We start from the raw sequence: 19,253 nt of genomic DNA, 5'->3' as shown, positions 1-19,253 counted from the left end.
TGGTAGCCATGTATACTAGTGGTAGTAGCAATGTATACTAGTGGTAGTGGTGGTATAGCCATGTCTACTAGTGGTGGTGGTAGCTAGTGGTGGTGGTAGCCATGTATACTAGTGGTGGTAGGTGCATACTAGTGGTCTACAATAGTGGTAGTGGTGGTAGCCATGACATACTAGTGGTGGTGGAGGGACATACTAGTGGTGGTGGTAGCCATGCATACTAGTGGTAGGAGCCATGTATACTAGTGGTGGAGGGAGCCACATACTAGTGGTGGTGGAGGTACATACTAGTGGTGGTGGAGGGACATACTAGTGGTGGTGGATAGCCATGACATACTAGTGGTGGTGGAGTGGACATACTAGTGGTGGTATCCATGACATACTAGTGGTGGTAGGATGTATACTAGTGGTGGTGGAGGGACATACTAGTGGTGGTGGAGGGGACATACTAGTGGTGGTGGTGTGACATACTAGTGGTGGCAGAGAGGGACATACTAGTGGTGGTGGAAGGGACATACTAGTGGTGGTGGAGCCATGCATACTAGTGGTGATGGAGGGACATACTAGTGGTGATGGTGGTAGACATACTAGTGGTGGTGGAGGACATACTAGTGGTGTGGAGAGACATACTAGTGGTGGTGGAGGGACATACTAGTGGTGGTGGAGGGATGTATACTAGTGGTGGTGGAGGGACATACTAGTGGTGGTGGAGGGACATACTAGTGGCAGTGGAGGACATACTAGTGGTGGTGGAGGGGACATACTAGTGGTGGTGGAGGGACATACTAGTGGTGGTGGAGGGGACATACTAGTGGTGGTGGAGGGACATACTAGTGGTGGTGGAGGGGACATACTAGTGGTGGTGGAGGGGACATACTAGTGGTGGTGGAGGGGACATATTTGTGGTGGTGGTGGAGGGACATACTACCAGTGGTGGTGGCCATGACATACTAGTGGTGGTGGAGCCATGTATACTAGTGGTGGTGTATACTAGAGCCATGTATACCAGTGGTAGTAGCCATGTATACCAGTGGTACTAGTAGTAGCCATGCATACCAGTGTCTACTCAGTGGTGGTAGCCATGTATACCAGTGGTGGCAGCCATGCATACCAGTGGCAGTAGCCATGCAGCCATGTATACTAGTGGCAGTAGCCATGTATACCAGCGGTGGTGGTAGCCATGTATACCAGTGGCAGTAGCCATGCATACCAGTGGTAGTAGCCATGTATACTAGTGGCAGCATCCATGTATACCAGTGGTGGCAGCAGCCATGTATACCAGTGGTGGTGGTAGCCATGCATACCAGTGGTAGTAGCCATGTATACTAGTGGTGGTAATCATGTATACTAGTGGTGGCAATCATGTATACCAGTGGTGGTGGTAAACTAGTGGTGGATGGTAGCCATGTATACTAGTGGTGGTGGTAATCATGTATACTAGTGGTGGCCACTAGTGGTGGTAGCCATGTATACTAGTGGTGGTAGCCATGTATACTAGTGGTGGTGGTAGCCATGTATACTAGTGGTGGTAGCCATGTATACTAGTGGTGGTAGCCATGTATACTAGTGGTGGTAGCCATGTATACTAGTGGTGGTAGCCATGTATACTAGTGGTGGTAGCCATGTATACTAGTGGTGGTAGCCATGTATACTAGTGGTGGTAATCATGTATACTAGTGGTGGTAGCCATGTATACTAGTGGTGGTAAGCCATGTATACTAGTGGTGTATACTAGTGGTGGTAATCATGTATACTAGTGGTGGTAATCATTTATACTAGTGGTGGTATTAGTGGTGGTAATCATGTATACTAGTGGTGGTAATCATGTATACTAGTGGTGGTAATCATTTATACTAGTGGTGGTATTAGTGGTGGTAATCATGTATACTAGTGATGGTATTAGTGGTGGTAATCATGTATACTAGTGGTGGTATTAGTGGTGGTAATCATGTATACTAGTGGTGGTAATCATGTATACTAGTGATGGTAATCATGTATACTAGTGATGGTAATCATGTATACTAGTGGTGGTAAACATGTATACTAGTGATGGTAATCATGTATACTAGTGGTGGTAATCATGTATACTAGTGGTGGTAAACATGTATACTAGTGATGGTAATCATGTATACTAGTGGTGGTAAACATGTATACTGGTGGTGATAAACATGTATTCTAGTGGTGGTAAACATGTATACTAGTGGTGGTAATCATGTATACTAGTGGTGGCAATCATGTATACTAGTGGTGGTAAACATTATACTGGTGATGGTAATCATGTATACTAGTGGTGGTAATCATGTATACTAGTGGTGGTACTAGTGGTGGTAGCCATGTATACTAGTGGTGGTAGCCATATATACTAGTGGTGGTAGCCATGTATACTAGTGGTGGTAGCCATGTATACTAGTGGTGGTAGCCATGTATACTAGTGGTGGGTAGCCATGCATACCAGTGGTGGTAGCCATGTATACTAGTGGTGGTAGTAGCCATGTCTACTAGTGGTGGTGGTAGCCATGTATACCAGTGGTGGTAGCCATGTATACTAGTGGATGGCAGCCATGTATACCAGTGGTGGCAATCATGTATACTAGTGGTGGTAGCCATGTATACTAGTGGTGGTAGCCATGTATACTAGTGGTGGTAGCCATGCATACTAGTGGTGGTAGCCATGTATACTAGTGGTAGTAGCCATGCATACCAGCGGTAGTAGCCATGCATACCAGTGGTGGTAGCCATGTATACCAGTGGTAGTAGCCATGTATACCAGTGGTGGTAGCCATGCATACCAGTGGTAGTAGCCATGCATACCAGTGGTGGTAGCCATGCATACCAGTGGTGGTAGCCATGTATACCAGCGGTGGCAGCCATGTATACTAGTGGTGGTAGCCATGTATACTAGCGGTAGTAGCCATGTATACTAGTGGTGGTAGCCATGTATACTAGTGGTGGTAGCCATGTATACCAGCGGCAGTAGCCATGTCTACTAGTGGTAGTAGCCATTTATACTAGTGGTAGTAGCCATGTATACTAGTGGTGGTAGTAGCCATGTATACTAGTGGTGGTAGCCACGTATACTAGTGGTGTAGCCATGCATACCAGCGGCAGTAGCCATGTATACTAGTGGTGGTAGCCATGTATACCAGTGGTAGTAGCCATGCATACTAGTGGTGGTAGCCATGTATACTAGTGGTGGTGGTAGCCATGTATACTAGTGGTGGTAGTAGCCATGTATACTAGTGGTAGTAGCCATGTATACTAGTGGTGGTAGCCATGTATACTAGTGGCAGTAGCAGCCATGTATACTAGTGGTGGTAGCCATGTATACTAGTGGTGGTAGTAGCCATGTATACCAGTGCTGGCAGTATCCATGTATACTAGTGGTGGTGGTAGCCATGTATACTAGTGGTAGTAGCCATGTATACTAGTGGTGGTGGTAGCCATGTATACTAGTGGTGGTGGTAGCCATGTATACTAGTGGTGGTAGTAGCCATGTATACTAGTGGTGGTGGTAGCCATGTATACTAGTGGTGGTAGCCATGTATACTAGTGGTGGTAGCCATGCATACCAGTGGTAGTAGCCATGCATACCAGTGGCAGTAGCCATGTATACTAGTGGTGGCAGCCATGCATACCAGCCATGCCATGCATACCAGTGGTGGTAGCCAGCATACCAGTGGCAGCAGCCATGCATACTAGTGGTAGTAGCCATGTATACTAGTGGTGGTGGTAGCCATGTATACTAGTGGTAGTAGCCATGTCTACTAGTGGGTGGTAGCCATGTATACTAGTGGTAGTAGCCATGTATACTAGTGGTGGTAGTAGCCATGTATACTAGTGGTGGTAGTAGCCATGTATACTAGTGGTAGTAGCCATGTATACTAGTGGTGGTAATCATGTATACTAGTGGTGGCAATCATGTATACTAGTGGTGGTAAACATTATACTGGTGATGGTAATCATGTATACTAGTGGTGGTAATCATGTATACTAGTGGTGGTACTAGTGGTGGTAGCCATGTATACTAGTGGTGGTAGCCATATATACTAGTGGTGGTAGCCATGTATACTAGTGGTGGTAGCCATGTATACTAGTGGTGGTAGCCATGTATACTAGTGGTGGTAGCCATGTATACTAGTGGTGGTAGCCATGTATACTAGTGGTGGTAGCCATGTATACTAGTGGTGGTAGCCATGTATACTAGTGGTGGTAATCGTGTATACTAGTGGTGGTAATCGTGTATACTAGTGGTGGTAATCATGTATGCTAGTGGTGGTAATCGTGTATACTAGTGGTGGTAATCATGTATACTAGTGGTGGTAATCATTTATACTAGTGGTGGTATTAGTGGTGGTAATCATGTATACTAGTGGTGGTAATCATGTATACTAGTGGTGGTAATCATTTATACTAGTGGTGGTATTAGTGGTGGTAATCATGTATACTAGTGATGGTATTAGTGGTGGTAATCATGTATACTAGTGGTGGTATTAGTGGTGGTAATCATGTATACTAGTGGTGGTAATCATGTATACTAGTGATGGTAATCATGTATACTAGTGATGGTAATCATGTATACTAGTGGTGGTAAACATGTATACTAGTGATGGTAATCATGTATACTAGTGGTGGTAATCATGTATACTAGTGGTGGTAAACATGTATACTAGTGATGGTAATCATGTATACTAGTGGTGGTAAACATGTATACTGGTGGTGATAAACATGTATTCTAGTGGTGGTAAACATGTATACTAGTGGTAGTAATCATGTATACTAGTGGTGGTATCATGTATACTAGTGGTGGTAACATTATACTGGTGATGGTAATCATGTATACTAGTGGTGGTAATCATGTATACCATGTATACTAGTGGTGGTAGCCATGTATACTAGTGGTGGTAGCCATGTATACTAGTGGTGGTAGCCATGTATACTAGTGGTGGTAGCCATGTATACTAGTGGTGGTAGCCATGTATACTAGTGGTGGTAGCCATGTATACTAGTGGTGGTAGCCATGTATACTAGTGGTGGTGGTAGCCATGTATACTAGTGGTGGTGGTAGCCATGTATACTAGTGGTGGTAGCCATGTATATAGTGGTGGTAGTAAGCCATGTATACTAGTGGTGGTAGCCATGTATACTAGTGGTGGTAGCCATGTATACTAGTGGTGGTAATAGCCATGTATACTAGTGGTGGTAGCCATGTATACTAGTGGTGGTAGCCATGTATACTAGTGGTAGTAGCCATGTATACTAGTGGTGGTAGCCATGCATACTAGCATACCAGTGGTGGTGGTAGCCATGTATACCAGTGGTAGTAGCCATGTATACTAGTGGTGGTAGCCATGTATACTAGTGGTAGCAGCCATGTATACTAGTGGTGGTAGCCATGTATACCAGTGGTAGTAGCATGTATACTAGTGGCAGTATCCATGCATACCAGTGGTGGTGGTGGTAGCCATGTATACTAGTGGTGGCAGCCATGCATACCTAGTGGTGGTAGCCATGTATACTGACATACCAGTGGTGGTATCCATGTATACTAGTGGTGGTGGTAGCCATGCATACCAGTGGTGGTGGTAGCCATGTATACCAGTGGTAGTAGCCATGTATACTAGTGGTGGTGGTAGCCATGTATACTAGTGGTGGTAGCCATGTATACTAGTGGTGGTAGCCATGTATACTAGTGGTGGTAGCCATGTATACTAGTGGTGGTAGCCATGTATACTAGTGGTAGTAGCCATGTATACTAGTGGTAGTAGCCATGTATACTAGTGGTAGTAGCCATGTATACTAGTGGTGGTAGCCATGTATACTAGTGGTGGTGGTAGCCATGTATACTAGTGGTGGTAGCCATGTATACTAGTGGTGGTAGCCATGTATACTAGTGGTGGTAGCCATGTATACTAGTGGTGGTAGTAGCCATGTATACTAGTGGTGGTAGCCATGTATACCAGCGGTGGTAGCCATGTATACCAGTGGTAGCCATGTACAGTGGTGGTAGCCATGTATACCAGTGGTAGTAGCCATGTATACCAGTGGTAGTAGCCATGTATACTAGTGGTAGTAGCCATGTATACTAGTGGTGGTAGCCATGTATACTAGTGGTGGTAGTAGCCATGTATACTAGTGGTGGTAGCCATGTCTACTAGTGGTGGTGGTAGCCATGTATACTAGTGGTGGTAGCCATGTCTACTAGTGGTGGTAGTAGCCATGTATACTAGTTGTTGAGGGAGGATAATGGGGTATTGATGCAGTATAGAATAGGGATAAAGAGAGAGAGGGTAGTGGGGTATTATCCCCCTGCTAGAATCCGAAGTCAAATGTCTGCTGTTTGCTGATGATCTGGTGCTTCTGTCACCTACCAAGGAGGGCCTACAGCAGCACCTAGATCTTATGCACAGATTCTGTCAGACCTGGGCCCTGACAGTAAATCTCAGTAAGACCAAAATAATGGTGTTCCAAAAAAGGTCCAGTCACCAGGACCACAAATACAAATTCCATCTAGACACTGTTGCCCTAGAGCACACAAAAAACTATACATACCTTGGCCTAAACATCAGCGCCACAGGTAACTTCCACAAAGCTGTGAACGATCTGAGAGACAAGGCAAGAAGGGCCTTCTATGCCATCAAAAGGAACATACATTTCAACATACCAACTAGGATTTGGCTAAAAATACTTGAATCAGTAATAGAGCCCATTGCCCTTTATGGTTGTGAGGTCTGGGGTCCGCTCACCAACCAAGACTTCACAAAATGGGACAAACACCAAATTGAGACTCTGCACGCAGAATTCTGCAAAAATATCCTCCGTGTACAACGTAGAACATCAAATAATGCAATTTGGCCCTACACAGAGAGTACACAGCGGCAGAATACCTGACCATTGTGACTGACCCAAAATGAAGGAAAGCTTTGACTATGTACAGACTCAGTGAGCATAGCCTTGCTATTGAGAAAGGCCGCCGTTGGCAGACATGGCTCTCAAGAGAACACAGGCTATGTGCCCACTGCCCACAAAATGAGGTGGAAACTGAGCTGCACTTCCTAACCTCCTGACCAATGTATGACCATATTAGAGAGACATATTTCCCTCAGATTACACAGATCCACAAAGAATTCGAAAACAAATCCAATTTTGATAAACTCCCATATCTACTGGGTGAAATTCCACAGTTTGCCATCAAACTGCCATGATGTCATAAGGTGAAAGCACCAATTTGTAAGTCGCTCTGGATAAGAGCGTCTGCTAAATGACTTAAATGTGTTAAATGTTAAAAGCAGCAAGATTTTTGACCTGTTGCCACGAGAAAAGGGCAACCAGTGAAGAACAAACACCATTGTAAATACAAACCATATTTATGCTTATTTATTTTATCTTGTGTCCTTTAACCATTTGTACATTGTTAAAACACTGTATATATAATTGGTTTAATTTGTTAAAACACTGTATATATATATATATATAATATGACATGTGTAATGTCTTTATTGTTTTGAACCTTCTGTATGTGTAATGTTTACTGTTAATTTGTATTGTTTATTTCACTTTATATATTATCTACCTCACTTGCTTTGGCAATGTTAACACATGTTTCCCATGCCAATAAAGCCCTTGAATTGAATTGAATTGAGAGAGAGAGAGAGGTATGGATGCAGTATACAACAGAGAGAGAGAGAGAGAGAGAGAGAGAGAGAGAGAGAGAGAGACTTGCTTTGGCAATGTTAACACATGTTTCCCATGCCAATAAAGCCCTTGAATTGAATTGAATTGAGAGAGAGAGGTATGGATGCAGTATACAACAGAGAGAGAGAGAGAGAGAGAGAGAGAGAGAGAGAGAGAGAGAGACTTGCTTTGGCAATGTTAACACATGTTTCCCATGCCAATAAAGCCCTTGAATTGAATTGAAATGAATTGAGAGAGAGAGAGAGGTATGGATGCAGTATACAACAGGGAGAGAGTGAGAGAGAGAGAGAGGTATGAATGCAGTATACAACAAGGAGAGAGTGAGAGAGAGAGAGGGGGGGGGTATAGATGCAGGGGTACATCACAAGACAGAAACACTGTCGGGTGTGTGTGTGTGTGTGTGTGTGTGTGTGTGGGGGGGGATACATGCAAATCTTCCATATAGAAGTGTAGAGATGCGTTTGACTCGAGGTGATGGTTCCTGTATCTGTGTTGCAATAAATATGTAACAGCAAACAGCACTGTTCTCATTCCAGAGTAATTGGGAGAGTGTGTCACTGTTGCCACACACACACACACACACACACACACACACACACACACACACACACACACACACACACACACAAAGGTGGCCTAGGAACAGGTTAAGAGTGGTTTGTGACTTCCTGTCTCTGTCACCGCAACTGCCCACCCTCCTTCTCTCTAGTCTGACCACATACCTGTTTAGTTTCATCTACTGTTTCGTTTCCATTTAATCTACTGTTTAGTTTCCATCTACTGTTTAGTTTCCGTTTAGTTTCCATTTAGTGTGACCTACAGGCTGCTGTGTTCTTGGGGACATTCAATGCTGCAGACATCTTTTGGTGTCCTTCCCCAGATCTGTGCCTCGACACAATCCTGTCTCTGAGCTCTACAGACAATTCCTTTGACCTCATGGCTTGGTTTTTGCTCTGTCAACTGTGGGATCTTTTATATATACAGGCGTGTGCCTTTCCAAATCATGTCTAATCAATTGAATTTACCACAGGTGGACTCCAATCAAGTTGTAGAAACATCTCAAGGATGATCAATGGAAACAGGATGCACCTGAGCTCAATTTCAAGTCTCATATTAAAGGGTCTGAATACTTATGTAAATAAGAATTACATTTTTTACTTTTTTTGCAATTAAAAAAAAACTTTTTCCACATTTTGTTACGTTACAGCCTTTTTCTAAAATGTATTAAATTCTGTTTCCCCTCATCAATCTGCACACAATACCCCATAATGACAAAGCGAAAATGTTTGCTAATATTAAAAATATAACATTTGCATTAGTATTCAGACTCAGCACTTTATTGAAGCACCTTTGGAAGCGATTACAGCCTAGAGTCTTCTTGGGTATGACGTTACAAGCTTGGCACACCTGTATTTTGGGAGTTATCTCCATTCTTCTCTGCAGATCCTCCCAAGCTCTCTCAGGTTGGATGGGGAGCGTTGCTGCACAGCTATTTTCAGGTCTCTCCAGAGATGTTCGATCGGGTTCAAGTCCGGGCTCTGGCTGCGCTACACATTCAGAGACTTGTCCCGAAGCCACTCCTGCATTGTCTTGGCTGTGTGCTTAGGGTCGGTGTCCTGTTGGAAGGTAAACCTTCACCCCAGTCTGAGATCCTGTTTGCTATGGAGCAGGTTTTCATCCAGGATCTCTCTGTACTTTGCTCCGTTCATCGTTCCCTCTATCCTGACTAGTCTCCCAGTCCCTGCTGCTGAAAAAGATCCCCACAGCATGATGCTGCCACCCCCATGCTTCACCGTAGGGATGGTGCCAGGTTTCCTCCAGACATGATGCTGCCACCACCATGCTTCACCGTAGGGATGGTGCCAGGTTTCCTCCAGACATGATGCTGCCACCCCCATGCTTCACCGTAGGGATGGTGCCAGGTTTCCTCCAGACATGATGCTGCCACCCCCATGCTTCACCGTAGGGATGGTGCCAGGTTTCCTCCAGACATGATGCTGCCACCCCCATGCTTCACCGTAGGGATGGTGCCAAGTTTCCTCCCGATGTGACGCATGGCATTCAGGCCAAAGAGTTCAATCTTGGTTTCTTCAGACCAGAGAATCTTGTTTCTCGTGGTCTGAGATTCTTTAGGTGCCTTTTGGCAAACTCCAAGCGTGCTGTCATGTGCCTTTTACTGAGGAGTGGTTTCTGTATGGTCTGATAGGTGGAGTGCTGCAAGATGGTTGTCCTTCTGGAAGGTTCTCCCGTCTCCACAGAGGAACCCTGGAGCTTATATATATATATATATATATATATATATATATACACAGTGCCTTGCGAAAGTATTCGGCCCCCTTGAACTTTGCGACCTTTTGCCACATTTCAGGCTTCAAACATAAAGATATAAAACTGTATTTTTTTGTGAAGAATCAACAACAAGTGGGAGACAATCATGAAGTGGAACAGCATTTATTGGATATTTCAAACTTTTTTAACAAATCAAAAACTGAAAAATTGGGCGTGCAAAATTATTCAGCCCCCTTAAGTTAATACTTTGTAGCTCCACCTTTTTCTGCGATTACAGCTGTAAGTCGCTTGGGGTATGTCTCTATCAGTTTGGCTCTCGCTAGCTCGTGCTTGGCTCTGCCCAGCTTGATTAATTGTTCTGCTCAGTATGATTAATTTGCTTCCGATTGAAATGACAGACTGTGGTCTATCTTGGGTTAGTTATAAAAATCTTTGCTCACTGTTTATCGAATCCCATGGTGAGACTCAAGTCGACACTAATTTGGCATGATAGTCCCCATTGATTTTTGATAGCCATTCTCACTCAGATATGACATTAAAGATGGCATAAGTCATTACAAAATGTGTAGAAATGCAGGAGATAAAAACGTAAAAAGTCCCCCGAAAGCACAGAACTGGCCCTGAGTAGAATAGAGTAAAATAGAATAGAAGTTCACCAGTATCTGATTGGTTTTGTTAAAGATGAAAATGACACCAAGGAAAATGTCACAATAGTTCACCTTTCCTTAAAACCCTCATCATTCACATTCTCAGAGCTCGCGCTGCTGGGGTAGAGAGTAGAGTGATGTTGTTTTTGTGTACAGCCACGGAGGCCAGTTGCTACGGGTAACGGCTTTGGTGACACAGGTAATTGTTCTCTAGTCGTCTCATCTCGGATGTCCGGTGCGTCTTTACACCACTGTTTACGTTGATCGATAAGAGTGATATCGATCTGATACGGATCTGGGAGTCTTTGTACCGAACATTAGTCCACTAATCGGTCAACAAACCGTTGGAAGTTTTTGAAGTCGGCCCCGCTGGCTCATCTGAGTATCCGGAAATGATCCTGGTTCAGAACGTTCACATCAGGAAGTTAGTTCTACTACACGCGATCTATGTATGTTCGCAATCAAACACCTATTGTTTTCATGCAACCATTTACGCTGTAGACTATGAAATATTTTATTTCATGCAAAAAATGTACAGAAAAAGTATTTGGTAAATAATATTGTTTAGTCTAACTACCTGTCACCTCTTTTTTTTGTCTATCCGTTCGCAGGTTAGCGTTTTTTCATTCCTGGATCTTGTTCTGGAGATAGCTCTGCAGAGTGGTCACTAGCTGACACCAAATCATACAATCTGATTTTAAACCTAACCATAACCTTAACTACACTGCTAAACCTAATGACTTTTTTTTGATGTTGACAATATAGACATTTTGACATTTGCAGCTGGTCATTCAAAGTGAAAATCGCTCAGTACGGCCTCCAGGACAAGACTCATGACAATAATCGTCAACCTGCTATTTATTTGTCAGCTGATGTGAGTGTGTGTGTGTGTGTGTCATATTGTGTGTAACCTAGTGTTTTTTCTATAGAGTGTGTGTTATGGTGTGAGTCTGTTATAGAGTGTGTGTTGTAAAGTGTGTATTATAGACTTTGTGTGTTGTATTATCAGTGTGTGTAGCCTAGTGTGTGGGTGCGTGTGTGAGTGTCTGTGTTGTAAGATATGCGTGTTGCAGAGTGTGTGTTATAGTATGTTTTAGTATGTGTGTGTGTTATAGAGTGTGTGTTGCAGAGTGTGTGTAGCCTAGTGTGTGTTATTATAGAGTGTGTGTTGCAGAGTGTGTGTAGCCTAGTGTGTGTTATTATAGAGTGTGTGTAGCCTAGTGTGTGTTATTATAGTGTGTGTAGCCTAGTGTGTGTTATTATAGAGTGTGTGTTGCAGAGTGTGTGTAGCCTAGTGTGTGTTGCAGAGTGTGTGTAGCCTAGTGCGTGTTATGGAGAAGTATGAGAACTTGGGTATGGTCGGCGAGGGAAGCTACGGCATGGTCATGAAGTGTCGTCACAAGGAGAACGGGAGGATCGTGGCCGTTAAGAAGTTTCTGGAGTCAGAGGACAACAAGACAGTCAAGAAGATCGCTTTGAGAGAGATCAAGATGTTGAAGGTCAGTTGGAGTTTAAGAGATTAGTCCAATACAACAGAATCAAATACAACAGAATAAAGTAAAATATAATATAATTAAATAGAATAGATTAAAATAGCACAGAATATAATAAAATAGATTAAAATCAAATAGAACAGATTAAAATAGAACAGAATATAATAAAATATAGTAGATTAAAATGAATTAGAATAGAATGAAATAGAATATATTGAAATAAAATAGAATTGAATCAAATAGAATATATTGAAATAAAATAGAATCAAATAGAATATATTGAAATAAAATAGAATCAAATAGAATATATTGAAATAAAATAGAATCAAATAGAATATATTGAAATCAAATAGAATAAAATAGAATATATTGAAATAAAATAGAATCAAATAGAATATATTGAAATAAAATAGAATAAAATAGAATATATTGAAATAAAATAGAATATATTGAAATAAAATAGAATAGAATAAAATAGAATATATTGAAATAAAATAGAACAATAAAATATGTACTGTACCTGTATGTACATGTGGGTCTATGTACTGTACCTGTATTTACATGTAGGTACTATGTACTGTACCTGTAGGTACTATGTACTGTACCTGTAGGTACTATGTACTGTACCTGTATTTACATGTGGGTCTATGTACTGTACCTGTATTTACATGTAGGTACTATGTACTGTACCTGTAGGTACTATGTACTGTACCTGTAGGTACTATGTACTGTACCTGTATTTACATGTAGGTACTATGTACTGTACCTGTAGGTACTATGTACTGTACCTGTAGGTACTATGTACTGTACCTGTATTTACATGTAGGTACTATGTACTGTACCTGTAGGTACTATGTACTGTACCTGTATGTACCTGTAGGTACTATGTACTGTACCTGTAGGTACTATGTACTGTACTGTAGGTACTATGTACTGTACCTGTAGGTACTATGTACTGTACCTGTAGGTACTATGTACTGTACCTGTAGGTACTATGTACTGTACCTGTATGTACTATGTACTGTACCTGTATGTACTATGTACTGTATCTGTAGGCACCATGTACTGTACCTCAAATCAAATCAAATGTATTTATATAGCCCTTCGTACATCAGCTGATCTCTCAAAGTGCTGTACAGAAACCCAGCCTAAAACCCCAAACAGCAAACAATGCAGGTGTAAAAGCACATGTATGGCTTGGGGGTAGAATCTGTTCAGGAGTCGTATGGCTTGGGGGTAGAATCTGTTCAGGAGTCGTATGGCTTCGGGGTAGAATCTGTTCAGGAGTCGTATGGCTTGGGGGTAGAATCTGTTCAGGAGTCGTATGGCTTGGGGGTAGAATCTGTTCAGGAGTCTTAAGGCTTCGGGATAGAATCTGTTCAGGAGTCGTATGGCTTGGGGGTAGAATCTGTTCAGGAGTCGTATCGCTTGGGGGTAGAATCTGTTCAGGAGTCTTATGGCTTGGGGTTAGAATCTGTTCAGGAGTCATATGGCTTGGGGGTAGAATCTGTTCAGGAGTCGTATGGCTTGGGGATAGAATATGTTCAGGAGTCTTAAGGCTTCGGGATAGAATCTGTTTAGGAGTCTTATAGCTTGGGGGTAGAATCTGTTCAGGAGTCGTATGGCTTGGGGGTAGAATCTGTTCAGGAGTCTTATGGCTTGGGGGTAGAATCTGTTCAGGAGTCGTATGGCTTCGGGGTAGAATCTGTTCAGGAGTCTTATGGCTTGGGGGTAGAATCTGTTCAGGAGTCTTATGGCTTGGGGGTAGAATCTGTTCAGGAGTCGTATAGCTTGGGGGTAGAATCTGTTCAGGAGTCGTATGGCTTGGGGGTAGAATCTGTTCAGGAGTCGTATGGCTTGGGGGTAGAATCTGTTCAGGAGTCGTATGGCTTGGGGGTAGAATCTGTTCAGGAGTCGTATGGCTTGTGGGTAGAATTTGTTCAGGAGTCGTATGGCTTGGGGGTAGAATCTTTTGGTCTCAAACTTGGCACTCCGGTATCACTTGCAGTGCAGTAGCACTGGTGATTGGGGTCTTTGACAATTTTTAGGGCCTTCCTCTGACACCGCCTGGTATAGAGGTCCTGGATGGCAGGGAGTTCGGCCCCAGTGATGTCCTGGGCCGTACGCACTACCCTCTGTAGCGCCTTGTGGTCGGATGCCAAGCAGTTGCCATACCAAGTGGTGATGCAGCCAGTCAAGATGCTCTCAATGCTGCAGCTGTAGAACTTTTTGATGATCTGAGGGCCCATGCCAAGTCTTTTCAGCCTCCTGGGGGAGGCGTTGTTGTCACCTATTCACGACTGTGTTGGTGTGTTTGGACCATGACAGATCCTTAGTGGTGTGGACACTGAGGAAGTCCGTGTCCGAGGAGCTCTCCACAGTCTCCACTACAGCCCTGTTGATGTGAATGGGGGCATGCCCAGCACTCCGTTTCCTGTAGTCCACGATCAGCTCCTCTCATCATCGTCGGTGATCAAGCCTACCACCATCGTGTCTTCAGCAAATTTAATGATGGGGTTGGAGTCGTGTCGTGGGTAAACAGGGAGTACAGGAGGGGGCTAAGCACGCACCCCTGAAGGGGCGACGTGTTGAGGGTCAGCGTGGCGGATGTGTTGTTACTTATGCTTACCACCAGGGGGGAGGCCCATCAGGAAGTCCAGGATCCACTTCCAGAGGGAGGTGTTCAGTCCTAGGGTCCTGTGCTTAGTGATGAGCTTGAAGGGGACTATGGTGTTGCATGTTGAGCTGTAGTCAATGAACAGCATTCTCACGTAGGTGTTCCTTTTGTCCAGGTGGGAAAGGGCAGTGTGGAGTGCAATAGAGATTGCTTCATCTGTGGCGGTTTGCAAATTGGAGTGGGTCTAGTGTTTCTGGGATAATGTTGTTGATGTGAGCTATGACCAGCCTTTTAAAGCATTTCAAGCAGATGTAGCCATTGGCATTCTACGGGCACAGGGGCTACGGTGGTCTGCTTGAAACATGTGGGTATTACAGACTGGGCCAGGGAGAGGTTAAAATTGTCAGTGAATACACTTTAGTACATGTCCTGGTATTCCATCGGGCCTTAGTAGCCTTGTGAATGTTAACCTGTTTAAAGGTCTTACTCACATCGGCTACGGAGAATGTGATCACACAGTCGTACAGAACAGCTGGTGTTCTCATGCATGGTTCAGTGTTGCTTGCCTCAAAGCGAGCACAGAAGGTATTTATTTTGTCTGGTAGGCTCGCGTCACTGAGCAGCTTGCGGCTGGGTTTCCCTTTGTAATCCGTGATATTTTGCAAGCCCTGACACATCCGACGAGCGTCGGATCCGGTCTAGTAGGATTCGATCTTAGTCCTGTGTTGACGCTTTGCCTGTTTGATGGTTCGTTGGAGGGCGTAGCGGGTATTGTTATAAGCGTCCGGATTTGTGTTCCGCTCCTTGAAAGCGGCAGCTCTTGCCTTTAGCTCAGTGCGGATGTTCTCTGTAATCCATTGCTTTTGGTTAGGATATGTACGTACGGTCATTGAGGGGACTACGTCATCAATGCTCTTATTATTAATGAAGCCGATGACTGATGTGGTAAACTCCTCAATGTGATCGGATGAATCCCAGAACATATTCCAGTCTGTGCAAAACAGTCCTGTAGCTTAGCGTCCGCGTCATCGGAACTCTTCCGTATTGAGCGCATCGCTGGTACTTCCTGTTTTGAGTTTTTGTTTGTGCGCCAGAATTAAGAGGATGAAGTCATGGTCATATTTTCCAAATAAATGGGGGGAGTTGTGTATGCATCTCTGTGTGTAGAATAGAGGTGATCTAGAGTTTTGTTGCCTCTAGTTGCACAGGAGACATTTGTATTTGCATTTATTATGGATCTCCATTAGTTCCTGCCAAGACAGCAGCTACTCTTCCTGGGATCCAGCAAAATTAAGGTAGTTTATACGATTTTAAAAACATTACGATACATTCACAGATTTCACAACACACTGTGTGCCCTCAGGCCCCTGTCAGTGAATGGCAGTAAATTGCAAAACATTATAACAGTATTTCTGATTGTATTCTCAACTCACCATCATATACTGTTAATGTGGGGCTAAGACAGTCCATTTCAAATTAGTCTGACATAATTTATCTTATCACACCAGTACTAATGAGACTAAGTAGACCTTACAGTGAAATGCTGAATACAACAGGTGTAGTAGACCTTACAGTGAAATGCTGAATACAACAGGTGTAGTAGACCTTACAGTGAAATGCTGAATACAACAGGTGTAGTAGACCTCACAGTGAAATGCTGAATACAACAGGTGTAGTAGACCTCACAGTGAAATGCTGAATACAACAGGTGTAGTAGACCTCACAGTGAAATGCTGAATACAACAGGTGTAGTAGACCTTACAGTGAAATGCTGAATACAACAGGTGTAGTAGACCTTACAGTGAAATGCTGAATACAACAGGTGTAGTAGACCTTACAGTGAAATGCTGAATACAACAGGTGTAGTAGACCTGGTACAGAGTGAATGCGCTCAGCTCTTTTGCCGCCAGTTGCTCTCTGTGTATCCACTATAGCTTAGTGTGTGTATGTATCGTACAATGCGTCCATATGGCAGAGAGAGACACATTTATAACTAGAGTGTAGAGGCCTGCCCAACATCCTGGAGCCCCATCTGTACAAAAGCCCACCATTCCATCCCATGGAATCTGTTTGTTGTCGATACACTGAACATCCCCTGTACCGTTTCTCGGCACTCACAGCTAACCCTCATTTGCATAAGGTGGGGAGTTTTTTAGTTGTTCAGTCAGAGTTACACATCTGGGAAAAATATAGATGAAAAATGTCTCGGTAGATAGTGTGGTCTACTGCTTATCATGAGGTACTCTACCTCAGGCAAGCAGAAACTCGGGACTTCCTTAATATTAGAGATTGCACACCGGCTGTTGTTGCCAAAGAGACCCCCCCCCCTCCACCTCCCCTCAGTTTAACAGATGCAGTTGTTCTGTCTTGCTGATGTATAGAAAAAAACCCAGCTAGATTTATATTTTCCATGTCCTTGTTCAGTCACTACTCTGTGAAACGTAGGATAGTCCAGTTCTGCAGGTCACGTTGATAGGATAGTCTCTCCAACAGAGCTCATCCAGTTTATTCTCCAGTTATTGATAGGATAGTCTCTCTAACAGAGCTCATCCAGTTTATTTTCCAGTGATTGATAGGATAGTCTCTCCAACGGAGCTCATCCAGTTTATTCTCCAGTGATTGATAGGATAGTCTCTAACAGAGCTCATCCAGTTTATTCTCCAGTGATTGATAGGATAGTCTCTCCAACGGAGCTCATCCAGTTTATTCTCCAGTGATTGATAGGATAGTCTCTCCAACGGAGCTCAGCCAGTTTATTCTCCAGTTATTGATAGGATAGTGTCCAAGGGATCTCATCCAGTTTATTCTCCAGTGATTGATTGGATAGTCTCCAAGGGATCTCATCCAGTTTATTCTCCAGTGATTGATAGGATAGTCTCCAACAGAGCTCATCCAGTTTATTCTCCAGTGATTTCACGTTCGCCAATAGAACGGAGGGTAATGGCGACTCGCCGTTACTGTCTCGTTAGATATCCCGCACGCCGACCTCTAATAACTCCGCCTCGGGCCTCGTCTGAGTGACGGGGATTTGGATTTCGCCTCCGATTTGTAGAAATTAAAGTCCGCATTTAAATCGAGGTCACTGTTTTGATGTCCAGATGATCATTTCGGACATATGAAATGATGGCCGAAACATTATTTATAAAATAGTTAAGATCGACGCAAAAAAAATGAACAAAATTGTTCAGGAGACGGTAAAATGGCGGCCATCCCCTCCGGCGCCATTCTCTCACAAACCCGGAACCGCAAGCCACTGTGGCCCCTCATGAGTAGTTTTTTGTGTGACCCCCCCCACCCCCCCATCAAAGTTGCCCATTCCTGACATATAAAAATGCTAACTAACTAACTAACTAACCAATCAATCAAAACAACTAATCAATCCATCATTTTGTTCCTCCCCTTTCTCCAGCAACTGCGCCATGAGAACCTAGTCAACCTGCTGGAGGTGTGGAAAAAGAGACGTCGCTGGTACCTGGTGTTTGAGTTCGTAGAACGTACGGTGCTAGATGACCTAGAACAGAGTCCAACGGGACTAGACTACAGCCGCCTAAGAAGATACGTCTATCAGATCCTACGGGCTATCTCCTTCTGCCATCAACACAATGTGAGTGGAGTGTGTGTGTGTGTGTGTGTGTGTGTGTGTGTGTGTGTGTGTGTGTGTGTGTGTGTGTGTGTGTGTGTGTGTGTGTGTGTGTGTGTGTGTGTGTGTAAGAGGAGACTGGTAGGAGGAGCTATAGGAGGACGGGCTCATTGTAATGGAATTAATGCAACGGTATCACAAATGAAACATATGGAACCACGTGTTTGACTTAGTTCCATTTATTCCATTCATTTGAACCCCTGTTTTCAATACTCCAGCACCCCCCCCTGGCGTGGATAACGACACTGAGCATTTTTCTAAAATGTTTTATGAGATTGGAGAACACATTGGAAGGGATCTTAGACCATTCCTCCATACTCCATACTATTCAGACCCCTTGACTTTTTCCACATTTCCACACTTCATATTCCACAAAAACAAACAAAATTCTAAATGTTTTGCAAATATATTAAAAATAAAAAACAGAAATACCTTATTTATATAAGTATTCAGGCCCTTTGCTATGAGACTCAAAATTGAGCTCAGGTGCATCCTGTTTCCATTGATCATCCTTGAGATGCTTCTACAACTTGATTGGAGTCCACTTGTAGTAAATTCAATTGATTAGACATGATTTGGAAAGGCACACGCCTGTCTATATAAGATCCCACAGTTGAAATTGCATGTCACAGCAAAAGCCATGAGGTCAAAAGATTTGTCCGTAGAGCTCAGAGAGGATTGTGTCGAGGCACAGATCTGGGGAAGGGTACCAACACATTTATGCAGCATTGAAGGTCCCCAAGAACACAGTGGTCTCTATCATTCTTAAATGTAAGAGAGCTGGCTGCCTGGCCAGAAGGGCCTTGGTTAGGGAGGTGACCAATAACCAGATGGTCACTCTGACAGAGTTCCAGAGTTCCTCTGTGGAGATGGGAGAA

The 19,253-nt window shown here is 43.6% G+C and overlaps 1 protein-coding gene across 3 annotated transcripts in view; it reads left to right on the top strand.

The window, feature by feature from the left end:
• Positions 1-10,790: 10,790 nt before the first annotated feature.
• LOC115126028 (cyclin-dependent kinase-like 2) overlaps positions 10,791-19,253 on the top strand; it is a 35,156-nt gene continuing 26,693 nt past the window's right edge. For 2 of the 3 annotated variants that reach the window (XM_065025184.1, XM_065025186.1), the window contains exons 1-3: positions 10,791-11,074; positions 11,237-12,124; positions 18,145-18,339. In XM_065025184.1, coding sequence (XP_064881256.1) covers positions 11,957-12,124; positions 18,145-18,339 — 363 coding nt within the window. In that variant the 5' untranslated portion in view covers positions 10,791-11,074; positions 11,237-11,956. Of the gene's footprint in view, positions 12,125-18,144; positions 18,340-19,253 lie in introns of all 3 variants that reach the window. The other variant, XM_065025185.1, reaches the window with a different exon arrangement.

The sequence above is a fragment of the Oncorhynchus nerka genome, linkage group LG12 (assembly GCF_034236695.1).
Source record: "Oncorhynchus nerka isolate Pitt River linkage group LG12, Oner_Uvic_2.0, whole genome shotgun sequence".
NCBI classification, from domain to species: Eukaryota; Metazoa; Chordata; class Actinopteri; order Salmoniformes; family Salmonidae; genus Oncorhynchus; species Oncorhynchus nerka.
The sequence above is the reverse complement of the archived record's forward strand: the minus strand, read 5'-3'. Positions and strand labels throughout refer to the sequence as shown.